We start from the raw sequence: 13,216 nt of genomic DNA, 5'->3' as shown, positions 1-13,216 counted from the left end.
CCTGGAGCCAGTGGGTTTGGCGACGAGTATGAAGCGAGGGCCAGCCAACGAGAGCGTACAGGTCGCAGTGGTGGGTAGTATATGGGGCTTTGGTGACAAAACGGATGGCACTGTGATAGACTGCATCCAATTTATTGAGTAGGGTATTGGAGGCTATTTTGTAAATGACATCGCCGAAGTCGAGGATCGGTAGGATGGTATGTTTGGCAGCATGAGTGAAGGATGCTTTGTTGCGAAATAGGAAGCCGATTCTAGATTTAACTTTGGATTGGAGATGTTTGATGTGAGTCTGGAAGGAGAGTTTACAGTCTAACCAGACACCTAGGTATTTGTAGTTGTCCACATATTCTAAGTCATAACCATCCAGAGTAGCGATGTTGGATGGGCGGGCAGGTGCAGGCAGCGATCGGTTGAAGAGCATGCATTTAGTTTTACTTGTATTTAAAACCTCTTGCTCCTACTTGAGACGCAGACGTCCCAACTAGAGCTCAGGAAATGCAAATGCGCTACGCTAAACGCTAATAGTATTAGTTAAAACGCAAACGTTCATTAAAATACACATGCAGGGTATTGAATTAAAGCTACACTCGTTGTGAATCCAGGCACCAAGTCAGATTTTTAAAATGCTTTTCGGCGAAAGCATGAGAAGCTATTATCTGATAGCATGTAACACCCCAAAAGACCCGTAGGGGATGTAAACAAAATAATTAGCATAGTCGGCGCTACACAAACCGCACAATAAAATATAAAACATTCATTACCTTTGACCTTTGATCTTTGATCTTCTTTGTTGGCACTCCTTGATGTCCCATAATCAATACTGGGTCTTTTTTCGATTAAATCGGTCCATATATAGCCTAGATATCGATCTATGAAGACTGTGTGATAAACGGAAAAAAATAGCGTTTCATAACGTAACGTCATTTTTTAAAAGTTAAAAAGTCGACGATAAACTTTCACAAAACACTTCGAAATACTTTTGTAATGCAACTTTAGGTATTAGTACACGTTAATAAGCGATAAAATTCATCAGGAGGCGATGTAAATTCGATAGGTGGTCGTCTGGAAAAAATGTCCGGAAAAAACTCAACCAATACATCCAGCTGGAGGTCGGAGGGAATCGGTTCCCTTGGGTCGGTTCGACAAGAATCAAATCCGAAGCAAATGAGAAGACTCTAGACATCATGTGGAAGCTGTAGGTACTGCAACCTCGGCCTCATTTAATACGGTTCACCTTTAACAATGGGTTGAAGTGGCGCATGGATATTTTTTTCCACTTTCAGTGATCAGATTTTCCTGCGCTTTTCGATGAAACAGACGCTCTGTTATAGTCACAGCCGTGATTTAACCAGTTTTAGAAACGTGAGAGTGTTTTCTATCCACACATACTAATCATATGCATATACTATATTCCTGGCATGAGTAGCAGGACGCCAAAATGTTGCGCGATTTTTAACAGAATGTTCGAAAAAGTAGGGGGTAGGCTTAAGAGGTTTTAAGAGCAATTGGAGGCCACGGAAGGAGAGTTGTATGGCATTGAAGCTCGTCTGGAGGGTTGTTAACACAGTGTCCAAAGAAGGGCCAGAAGTATACAGAATGGTGTCGTCTGCGTAGAGGTGGATCAGAGACTCACCAGCAGCAAGAGCGACATCATTGATGTATACAGAGAAGAGAGTTTGTCCAAGAATTGAACCCTGTGGCACCCCCATAGAGACTGCCAGAGGCCCAGACAACAGGCCCTCCGATTTGACACACTGAACTCTATCAAAGAAGTAGTTGGTGAACCAGGCGAGGCAATCATTTGAGAAACCAAGGCTACCGAGTCTGCCGATGAGGATGTGGTGATTGACAGAGTCGAAAGCCTTGGCCAGGTCAATGAATACGGTTGCACAGTATTGTTTCTAATCGATGGCGGATAAGATATCGTTTAGGACCTTGAGCGTGGCTGAGGTGCACCCATGACCCAATCTATCACCCAATATGAAGTTAGGTAGATGGTGATATTTCATTCACTTAGCTAGTTATCTATACAGTATGTGAAGTTGGCTAGATACAGTTGAAGTCGGAAGTTTACATACACTTAGGTTGGAGTCATTAAAACTTGTTTTTCAACCACTCCACAAATTTCTTGTTCACAAACTATAGTGTTGGCAAGTCAGTTAGGACATCTACTTTATGCATGAAATGTATCACAATTCCAGTGGGTCAGAAGTTTACATACAGTAAGTTGACTGTGCCTTTAAACAGCTTGGAAAATTGTAGAAAATGATGTCATGACTTTAGAAGCTTCTGATAGGCTAATTGACATCATTTGAGTCAATTAGAGGTGTACCTGTGGATTCATTTCAAGGCCTACCTTCAAACTCAGTGCCTCTTTGCTTGACATCATGGGAAAATCAAAAGAAATCAGCCAAGACCTCAGGAAAAAAATGTAGACCTCCACAAGTCTGGTTCATCCTTGAGATCAATTTCCAAATACCTGAAGGTACCACATTCATCTGTACAAACAATAATATGCAATTATAAACACCATAGGACCACGCGGCCGCCCTACTGCTCCAGAAGGAAACACATTCTTTCTCCTAAAGATGAAATGTACTTTGGTGCGAAATGTGCAAATCAATCCCAGAACATCAGCAAAAGACCTTGTGAAGATGCTGGAGGAAACAGGTACAAAAGTATCTATATCCACAGTAAATCAAGTCCTATATCGACATAACCTGAAAGGCCGCTCAGCAAGGAAGAAGCCACTGCTCCAAATCCGCCATAAAAAAGCCAGACTATGGTTTGCAACTGCACATGGACAAAGATCATACTTTTTGTAGAAATGTCCTCTGGTCTGAAAAAAAATACAACTGTTTGGCCATAATGACCATCGTTATGTTTGGAGGAAAAGGGGGAGGCTTGCAAGCCGAAGAACACCATCCCAACCATGAAGCACAGGGGTGGCAGCATCATGTTGTGAGGGTGCTTTGCCGCAGGAGGGACTGGTGTACTTCACAAAATAGATGGCATCACGAGGCAGGAAAATTATGTGGATATATTGAGGCAACATCTCAGTCAGGAAGTTAAAGCTTGGTCGCAAACGGGTCTTCCATATGGACAATGATCCCAAGCATACTTCCAAAGTTGTGGCAAAATCGCTTAAGGACAAAGTCAAGGTATTGGAGTGGCCATCACAAAGCCCTGACCACAATCCTATAGAAAATTTGTGGACAGAGTTGAAAAAGTGTGCGCGAGCAAGGAGGCCTACAAACCTGACTCCGTTACACCAGCTCTGTCAGGAGGAATGGGCCAAAATTCACCCAACTTATTGTGGGAAGGTTGTGGAAGGCTACCCAAAACGTTTGACCCATGTTAAACAATTTAAAGGCAATGTTACCAAATGATAATTGAGTGTATGTTAACTTCTGACCCACTTGGAATGTGATGAAAGAAATAAAAGCTGAAATAAATCACTCTACTATTACTGACATTTCACATTCTTAAAATAAATAAGGTCATCCTAACTGACATAAGACAGGGAATTTTTACTACGATTAAATGTCTGGAATTGTGAAAAACTGAGTTTAAATGTATTTGGCTAAGGTGTATGTAAACTTCAACTGTTGTTAGCTAGCTAGCTCATTTAGCAGCTCATTTGAGTTACCCTGCACTGTAGCTAATTAGCTAATAATACATCGTTTTTAAAAAATATTTTTGAAATGTAACATATTGACTTAGTTGAATATGTTCTCCCAGCCATGTGGACAACTGGGCAGCAAAGTGTGTTTGTCACCAGAGCATTTTAGAGCATATTACTATTGAACTATGTACCCATTTAATAACCAGACCTTCATACAAACTTGCAACGCTGAAATTTTGACGCACAATTGAACTTGCTGCCAGCACGCCCACAAGCGAAATGGGCGACCTAAGCGGCACACAGCGATTTACCGCTATCAAGTGTACAGGCTCGGTTAGTTTAGCGGGATAATGTGGACCAATAGCTATGTGTGGACACGGCAACAACAATACATGAATTGTTCCCTCTTGTTGGAGGAACATCTAACAGGTAACTTTTTTTGAAATCATACGATTTTATTGCAAGTAGGATTTTTCACCTCGCAGAAGTAGTTGAAATAATATGTTTAGGTTATGTTAGGTCGTGGCTATTTAAAATAAATAGATTTGTTAAAATGAGCAGAAGACGGATGTGTTTTGGAAACGGACACATTTCCGGTTCGAAAGGGGACACTTCCGGCGAAATGCTTGTTTTAATGTCTATTGTTCAACAACTATCCAAATTTATAGTTCATTAGTTAGCAGTCTGCGGTAAAATAAATAATAATAATACAAACTTCGATTTAGTACATTCACTAAATAAGAGTTGTTTAGCAACGAATATGGTAATATTCTCCTACTGCTGACCCCTCTAGGCCAGCAGGTGCTGTGTTTTCAATTTAGTTTTCTTGAATTCTTCCAACAACCACCAGGGAAAGATGGCGGAAGTGGATAAGGATGGCGATCCTGCGGCTGAGAAAGATGACCTACAGATTTTAAAGGTATTGCAAAAGATAATGCTATAATCCCTACATGTAATATATTGTCATGAGGTTTCTTAACCTGACTGTTTTAATGAAGGTATTGTCTAAAGTTAGACAGATAACATCTTCCCTTTGATGGTAGCTAGTTCGCTCTCCTCCAGATTCGTTACTATAACAACTGACACCGACGGTCATTAATCTACGAAAATCTGTTTGTGGTTGGTTTTTAGCTATCCCGAGTTGGTTGTCTCTAAATCTGCCGAGCCGTCATTTTTCTCTATATGTTTATGCATCAAGCTCCTCAGTTAGCTAGTTAACGTTAGCTAGCTAGCTTTGGATGGTGTGCATCGTTCTTAGTTACAATCTCTCTCCATTTGCTAACGTTAGACAGCTAGCCATGATGCAGCCAAATAAGTTAGCTAGCTAAACTTGCTGCGTCATCATACCTCATAGACCAAGGTGTATTTTTTAAAGAGCCTATCGTTACTTCTTAAGGTCCAAGGTCAGGACCTTATATTGATACGGCATCTGGCAGATAAAGCAACCAAATACTCCATCTTAACGTGAATCGATTCTAAATGGTGATACAGTTTTAGAAACATAAAGCCCTTTTACTTTCATATCGATGTTTTAAACGGCTTTATCACAGTTGTAGCCGACAGTATTTTTCAGTGACAACACATTTCTGGCAGCCTTCTTCCATTACACAGGTGTTCGGGGGCATGCCAAATAGCTAATTAGCACAGGTTGTCCCTCTGTCTTCTGTCTGTCTACTGTAACATGGATATCCGATCTGTGGGAACACTAACCCTATAAAGGCGTGTATCAATGAAAACTTTCTCACTGATACGGTCCTTTGCTTTCAACACCATACATGCATGTTGATGTTCGTTGGGGCTCTTAATAAAACTCACTCTTACAGAAGACGCCTTCTTCCAATAACTCTTATGTGTAATGTAATGGATCCCTCATTGCCAATGAGCATGCATGCACCCACTCATGCAAGGATCCTAGCCTCATCAAGTCAATTTGCAGTCCAGTCCTATTCAGAAACACATTGCAAAATCATATTCTTGCATCATCATCTGCCTCTAATCATGCATCTAGTTTCTTTCTCTGGTATCAATACCATGGTATCAATACCAGTTTCCATCTCTGTTTCTGGGTCAGGAACTAGTGGATGAGTTGTATCATTTTCGGGATCATTACTTTGAGACTCACAGTGTGGAGGATGCAGGGAGGAAACAGAGTGATGTGGCACAGGAGATGGAGAAGACTCTAACGAAGCTTAGGGAGAAAGAAGGTGAGATGACAGAACAGAAAAGGAAGGTGTGCTGTGATTTAGTAACTACACATGTAAAAAATAATATACTGACATTTTGCATGATAGCTTTGTATCCATTTGGCATTTCAATGTTTAGCTACACATATAGTTTACTGCACTATTCAGTCCTCACTTGCCTGACTGGAGAGGAATGTCTTTATGCATTATGTATTCATCGATGACTTACATAACTAAGACTATTTGTGTCCACCCATCTCATCTAGTCTTGTAAGCGCTGTTGTCGTCCACCAGCCAGCTCTCTCATACAGTAGCAATTGAGCCTGGGGACGAGGTTACATAAGCTCAGTGCTCATTGAGTTGAGCTTTGCCTCCATTTGATATCTAATATGTGGGGTTACATCTTCAAACACAAAATAATTCAATTGACTACAGAATAATCTCTCTGTCTTCTCCAGAGTCGTATAAGCACAGCGCTGAGTTCCTGCTGCTGCGGGGCCGCTGCCTGGGGGTGGCACCAGAGTTTAGCACCACCGCCGAGGAGTGCCTGTCCAGGGCTGTGAAGCTGGAACCTGGGCTGGTGGAGGGCTGGAATATCCTGGGGGAGCAGTACTGGAAGAAAGGAGACCTGACCACCGCCAAGACTTGTTTCACTGGAGCCCTGCAGCAGGTTAGCAACAATACAGTAGTTATACATTTTATTTGCGTAGCTGCGCGTTATTTAATTTATAGACTGCAGGAATCGCAAAGCTCTTAAGGTTAACTGGAGAGAGCGATGTCAGTGTCGTGGTACTGTTATTGTGTTGAGAATAAAGTATTCAGTAGAGCCTTGCTGAGAGGATAACATGAATAGAATGCATGTAAAGTGTGCAACACTGGTTATAGCCTTAGTCCTACACAAACAACAGCTGTTTCTCTCAGCCTTCCAAGCCATAGCTCTTCCTCTCCCATTGTTTCCACCTTTCTTTGTCTCTTTTTAACTTCACATCTTTTGTTCACAAAGGTCTCTTTTATCCTCTATTCCTAAATCATTTACATTGACCTACCCCCAAACCAATATCCATTTATAATATTTTTTTTGCTTTATTGAAGAGAGTACAGTGATGGAAAGATGGGTACTATAGAGGAAGAGTCAAAGGGCAGTGTGCCCTATTGGAACCCATTCCAAATCTGGCATAATTGTGCTGGACCACACAGGCTGTGGATTTCCTGGTTTTATCTGGATTATCCTCATCACATATATTTTCTCCCTCCCAGAAAAAGAACAAGGTGTCTCTGCGCAGTCTGTCCATGGTGCTGAGGCAGCTACCGGGCGTTGATGAGCAGGGGAAGAGGGTCCTGGAGAGTGTGGACATGGCCAGGCAGGCTGTACAGCTGGACGTCACAGACGGCACCTCCTGGTGTGAGTATGATGGGTAGTCTCGTAACAGATATTCACATTTCACATGGGGTTACTGGGGTGGAGTATGGGTACAGTTACATACGTTGGAGATGTGGATGGGTCTAAGCATGGTGGGAAATGATTTTGGCTGTAATTCACATTCTCAAAAGAGAGGATAAAAGATCAGCATTTATGTAAATGACTGGTATGAGAAGAATGTCTTCTAGTGCTGAATGTGAGTGGAACATTGAGTTATTGGCATTTTTTTGACAGACATCCTAGGAAACGCCTACATCTCCCTGTTCTTCACCTGCGGACAGAATCCACAGATGTCTCAACAGGCTCTGAGTGCCTATGCACAGGCTGTGAGTTATTATGTCCACACACGCACACCAAACTGGGTTGTTTTTTTTTTACAAAAGCCTGACTGGACAGTATGGGCAAGTCAATTTAATTCTCAGGCAATAATCGTTGTTCAGCAACACTATATAATTCCTTTCCTCTCTGTTCTCTCTCTCAGGAGAAAGTGGACCGAACAGAAACCTCCAACCCTGATCTACACTTCAACAGAGCCACGGTAACACATCGTTTACATATTCTGATATGATTGTTACACTAGGCATGTGAGACATTAATTACATTACAAAAATGCATGATTGTGTCCCCTCCTTTAGCTGTTCCAGTATGAGGAGATGTTTGGGTCTGCGCTGGGGGGGTACAGCCGGGCTGCGGCACTGGACCCCGCATGGGAGGAGCCTCCAGAGAGGGAGAGGCAGCTGATGGAATACCTGGAGAAACTCACAGCACTCACAGAGAACAAGGTAGGACAGGAGAACCACCCACATTCTCATAGATAAACTGCACAGGGCACATCAGTCTCCAAACTACATCTATCAGCAGTTCATGGGATCTGCCTAGGATGTAAACTCAATAAATAAATACAAACGCATTTCTTATTACCATTCACCGATGCAAAGGAAATTGTGTTATAAATCACCAGTAGGTGGTGGCAGAGTACTATTCTTTCTCACTTGTTAGTCTGCTACTCTTTCACCCCTACAGGGGAAGGTGAAGGCCCGGCGCCTGCGGACAATGCTCTCCAACCTCAGCACGTCGGCCCTGGGGCCGTGCTCCTCCCCTCAGTTCCGCTCCCCCGCAGGCCGCGTTGGGAGCCTGGAGCCCCGCAACCTGTCTGCCTTGACACACGGCCACAACACTGGGGTGGCTGCCCTGGGCAAGGTGGTGTTCAGCCTGGCCTCTGAGGGACGCATGGCCTTGTGAGTCTACCTTCTAGTGATAGAATGCTATCTGTAATGTGGGACCTGCTGTGCACTTTGTGTCTGCTTGCATACATGTTTCTTTATGCATTTAAATAATGATAGATAGCATTTTGTGTCCTTTTGCTTAATTCTGAATGTTTCTCTCCATACCATACAGTGCATTCCCTTGGTTGAACATGAAGTTTTATGATGAGTTGTCCTCTTACTGTACATTCTCTATGGTGGATAGACAGTAATGTGACTGTCTCTCTCTCTCTCCCAGTACGTTTGGCATGGTGGACAGTGAGGAGACCTGCTGCGTGATCATGGTTTATAACACGGCAGACAGTTGGGGTGTTCTGATTGGCGACTCAGTGGTCATCCCAGAGCCCCAGGTCAAACGCCACAGTGTAGCCCACAAGGACCAGGTCAGTCTCTCTCTCTCTCCAGCTAACATGGACCACTGCACACAACTTGTGATAGGAATGTTATAACATTGTGAAAACAGGTCAGTGTCTACAACAACATGCAGTACTTGTGCTATAAACATACACAAAGCATCGGACTAGAATACAAACTGTGATTGCACTGTCCAAAGATGCAAATCCTCTCTGTATTAGGTATGATGTTACATTAACAAACGCAATTCTTGATACTCGCAACATTTCTGATTCTCTGATCTATTCTCTCTTCTCCCCTGTGCCTCCTGCAGACGTTTGACTTCCGCAGTATACGAGTGGACTCTCCCCTACTCCTCGTCGTCAATGGCAAGAGACAGAATGTCCAGGCTCAGACTGCAGCCTCCGTCAGTTACAAGCCCCAGAGTGAATGAGAGGAGGAGGGCGGCGGAGGGAAGAAGCATGATGAGCGAGTGCCTGTTTTTTTTTCTTTTTTTTTTCTCAAAATGTTTTCATGTGTGAGTTTTGTAAATAGTAGATCCTTGTTATGTTAGTCTTTAGGAATACACTGTTTGTACATATTTATAAATATTTCTTTTTTTTTTGTATTTTGTGGGAGGGAGGCTGGGGGATTTTGTAAATGACTGCCTACAATATGATAATTCATTGTGATGACAATGGTGTCAGGCTTATGTGTTCAAGACATTAAAACAAACATCCCCATTCCCCAAATATTGTGTCTTTCTCCAATGTGGACATGATTTCACATGCATGCTTTATATAGTTGATCCTCTTTCACTGGAAGGTAATCAAACCTTTCAGTGAAAAATAACATTTTAGTAGAATAACATACACCTTTCTTACAATGGTCATGCTGAATTTTATTGACAAAATAAGTGCAATGCAAACATAAATGTTGTATCAGAGCATTTTGTCAAGATACAGTAACTTCGGGTAAGAAAAAGGCAACTACAATATGAATATCAAACCATCCTTAGATAACCTGACAGTCTACACTATGATAATGCTGTCATTGATCCAGCAGCCAGGTACCCAACCAGCGTTGCCTCAGACATACAATTATTCTATTCATTCTAATCCTGGAGTTCTAGAATTGGAATTCTAGTCTCAGTATTTCTTGAGTAAGGCCCGGCCCCTGTCTCTGGCAGGAGAGCTGAACTGGAAGAAGGTCTTGGCTCCAGCATCGGGCTCCAGGGAGGAGAAAAGGCGGCTGTCCCCCTCAGGGCCCATGCCCAGGAAGTGAGGACTCCCTCGGGGAGAGGGCTGCCTGACCACCCCTGGGAAACGGGTAAGGGGTTGAATCTCCAGACCTGGTATTCTCTACGCCTCTTTTATACGTTTTGTTTTTAACCAATCCTTGTTTTTAACCAATCCTATGGGGAAGTCCTGAGTTGAGACAAGCAAGCTGAACTCAAACTTCCAAGCAAATTCCTAACGACATACACACATTATTTCACACAGACAGAACTCCAAGATGCGTCTCTAATCAGGATTCAGACCCTACTCCCTCTCTAACCTGTGTTGAACTCCGGGGGTCCTGGCTGGCGTGGTGCCTCTCTGTCCCCCACCACCATGTTGCGTAGCCTCAGCGAGTCATAGAGCCCCTGTAGCTTCTGGTACTGTCTGTTCCTCTCCATCAGACGCTCTGACACCTCACTGTACTTCCTCTTGTACTCCTCCATCACCTGAAAGAGACGAGAGAGGGATCCCAAGGAGATGGAGGGCGATAACGAGGTAGAGTATAAGAAGGCTAAATAAAAGTGATTGGGTTATGGTTAGGGCTGAGCATTCATTTCGGGTGGTGAAGGACCACAGTGGGTTGCTGGGTGCAAGGCATTTGTTCTGGCCGAGCAGCACTAATTGTGATGAGTTGAATCAGGTGTGAGTGAGCAAATGGAACAAAAGCCTGCACCCAATAGGAGACTAAGCTTGCCCACTCCAGGGTCTGATGTGACGTAAAGGTGGTACCTTCTTCAGTGAGGTGACCTCCCCTCTCATGGCATTGAGCTCCAGCTCTCTGCTCTGGTTCTGCTGGGTCAGCACCTTCTCCATCTGTTTCACCTGACCCTCGGCCCGGGACAGACTGTACTCCTGGAACATACGCTCCTGGTGCACCTGCAACACACACACATGCACACACATGTCGGACACAAGTGCACACACACCATGAGAAGGTGTAAGATAGATTTGACACTCCCATTTCTTCAATTGTGTCCTTCATCCCTTGTCCTGGGGACCCACAGGGTGTGCAGGCTTGGTTTGATCAGTAGAATCAAGTGTGTTAGTACCAGGCTGGAACAAAAGCCTGCATACCCGGAGGGTCTCCTGGACCAGGCCTGACATAAACAATGGAGTAATTACATACTGTGAATGTCATAGGCAACACACTGACATACCTGGTAAGTCCAGAAAGCCAGGGCACGGGCGCTTATGTCCAGCACTGTCTCTGGCCTCAGTCCCGCCAACACCATGGCCTTGTACTCCTCAGATGGCGACAGCTCAGTGCGCACGATGTCCAGCTTTCCCGAGAGTGCAGAGGAGCAGGCCGGGCATATTGCCGGGGAGCGGCTGAACTCTCCGGATCCATGTTGGTCACAGAAGGCGTGAGAGCAAGCTGTGACCCAGGCGAACCCACACAGCTTCGCCCGACACTTTGGGTAGTTGCAGAGCAGAGTGTCGTCGCACATAGACATGGCTGTCGGGGACAAGAACAACTTGGTGAAACTTCACAGACACTCACTTCACCCACAGAGGTTGATGATGTAAAGTTTCGTTGATGATGTAACGTGTCTCAATACAAGGTATGCAACATCCAACCTCTGCCATCCTTAGCATACTAGCATGCTAGCTAACTGTCATACTGCTACTACAAATACCTGTAACGTTAGTTCTAACATTTCTTTCTGAAATTAGTGGCTAGCTACAACTATAAAAATGTAGCTGTGTACGATACTCAATGGGTTCAACAAACTTGCCTGTTTAATTGGGCAAAAGTAGGACGTTTGAGGAATGTTTTGATGCTAAAGGTTTACTAGCTAGCTACAGTACATGTCTTTGAAGCGGGCTCGAATGAAAATTCTGATTGGTTTGCTAGAAATTTCAAGGGACCAATCAAATAAGTCCTTTATTATAGACGTAATAAAATAGGTATTACTCGTTGACTTATGTAGTCAAAACTAAAGTTAAATATATTCCTTAATAATAACATGGAAGGATAATTAAACGTTTTTATTGAGTTCTGCGTTGTTGGTAAAATAATGCATTGTTTGTAAAGGGCTTGTAGTAAGCATTGTATTATTGTAAGGTTTACACCTGTTGTATTCGGTGCATGTGACAAATAACATGTGATTTGAAAGGGCATCCATTTTTACTAGTGAAAGTTTTGGTAACGTTTTGCCTATTCATGTTTGGAATACTTTATTATTTTTTTATACAGGTTGATGCTATGCTTTTTATTTACTTGGCATTGGTTTAATCCTCACACATCTTTGTACAATCATTGTATTTACCATGCTATTTTTATTTGTATTTATTTATTTCACCTTTATTTAACTAGGTAGGCAAGTTGAGAACAAGTTCTCATTTACAATTGCGACCTGGCCAAGATAAAGCAAAGCAGTTCGACACATACAACGACACAGAGTTACACATGGAGTAAAACAAACATACAGTCAATAATACAGTAGAAACAAGTCTATATACGATGTGAACAAATGAGGTGAGATTAATTATTTTGGTTCCATTTAACCAGCCTTTTGCTGTTCATTCCTGTCCGCCATGTATTGAGTGGGACATGTATGCGAGACACCTACTTAAAAAGGGTCCCTTTTCTCTCTCTCTCTTTTTTTTTATCCCTCCTCCACGTGGTACAGGAGTAAAGGCGGGGGGTGAAAGAGGGCATTGTGCTGGAGCAGCACTGGATCCGGGGGTTCATAGTGAGAGAGAAGAGGTGCTCACTCAACTGTGTCCAGTGCGCCATTGTCGTAGATTCCCATCTATTCTTTGCCTTTTAAATAAAGCTCTGCCTGCGCACCAGGACACTGGTAGAGGGGGGTGTGTGTAGAGTGACATGGAATGGAACACATGCATGTTCTGATGCGGAATGGATGGAACTGCTTCAACAGTCTCACACCACCTCTTTGTTGATAATTAGCCATATGTAAATCTGTGTGCAAATGTGCTCATTCATTCTGCAATGGTTGGCCTATATGATCCCTCTTGCCCTCTCCGTGAATAATTAGCACATAATGATCACCTATATTGCAATGATAAGGCTATTATTATTTCCCAGTCTCTTGACCACTTGTAGAGTAAACTAGTATAATTTAGCTACCACAAATATAATCAGT

The 13,216-nt window shown here is 43.1% G+C and overlaps 2 protein-coding genes across 2 annotated transcripts; one reads left to right on the top strand and one right to left on the bottom strand.

Moving 5' to 3' along the window:
• Positions 1-3,947: 3,947 nt before the first annotated feature.
• Positions 3,948-9,578, top strand: ttc5 (tetratricopeptide repeat domain 5). The gene is made up of 11 exons (XM_024373559.2): positions 3,948-4,054; positions 4,476-4,544; positions 5,697-5,829; positions 6,267-6,478; positions 7,066-7,210; positions 7,463-7,554; positions 7,710-7,766; positions 7,864-8,010; positions 8,252-8,466; positions 8,732-8,876; positions 9,161-9,578. The coding sequence occupies exons 2-11, from the start codon at positions 4,482-4,484 to the stop codon at positions 9,278-9,280; spliced, it is 1,329 nt and encodes a 442-aa protein (XP_024229327.1). The 5' UTR covers positions 3,948-4,054; positions 4,476-4,481; the 3' UTR covers positions 9,281-9,578.
• A 136-nt stretch (positions 9,579-9,714) lies between these two features.
• On the bottom strand, positions 9,715-11,939 carry LOC112214960 (E3 ubiquitin-protein ligase CCNB1IP1). The gene is made up of 5 exons (XM_024373992.2): positions 11,843-11,939; positions 11,264-11,562; positions 10,836-10,982; positions 10,384-10,552; positions 9,715-10,144 (listed from the first exon to the last, which is right to left on the bottom strand). The coding sequence occupies exons 2-5, from the start codon at positions 11,558-11,560 to the stop codon at positions 9,975-9,977; spliced, it is 783 nt and encodes a 260-aa protein (XP_024229760.2). The 5' UTR covers positions 11,561-11,562; positions 11,843-11,939; the 3' UTR covers positions 9,715-9,974.
• Between the last annotated feature and the right edge of the window lie 1,277 nt (positions 11,940-13,216).

The sequence above is a fragment of the Oncorhynchus tshawytscha genome, linkage group LG09, assembly GCF_018296145.1.
Source record: "Oncorhynchus tshawytscha isolate Ot180627B linkage group LG09, Otsh_v2.0, whole genome shotgun sequence".
In the NCBI taxonomy this organism is placed as follows: Eukaryota; Metazoa; Chordata; class Actinopteri; order Salmoniformes; family Salmonidae; genus Oncorhynchus; species Oncorhynchus tshawytscha.
The sequence above is the reverse complement of the archived record's forward strand: the minus strand, read 5'-3'. Positions and strand labels throughout refer to the sequence as shown.

Bases quoted from the DNA above. Each gene is read 5' to 3' on its own strand.
- ttc5 (XM_024373559.2), top strand. From the start codon at position 4,482: ATGGCGGAAGTGGATAAGGATGGCGATCCTGCGGCTGAGAAAGATGAC. The intron at 5,830-6,266 runs GTGAGATGACAG...TGTCTTCTCCAG, and splicing joins GAAGCTTAGGGAGAAAGAAG to AGTCGTATAAGCACAGCGCT. The intron at 8,877-9,160 runs GTCAGTCTCTCT...TGCCTCCTGCAG, and splicing joins GTGTAGCCCACAAGGACCAG to ACGTTTGACTTCCGCAGTAT.
- LOC112214960 (XM_024373992.2), bottom strand. From the start codon at position 11,560: ATGTCTATGTGCGACGACACTCTGCTCTGCAACTACCCAAAGTGTCGG. The intron at 10,983-11,263 runs GTATGTCAGTGT...TGTGTGTTGCAG, and splicing joins TGGCTTTCTGGACTTACCAG to GTGCACCAGGAGCGTATGTT. The intron at 10,145-10,383 runs GTTAGAGAGGGA...CCCGTTTCCCAG, and splicing joins ACCCCCGGAGTTCAACACAG to GGGTGGTCAGGCAGCCCTCT.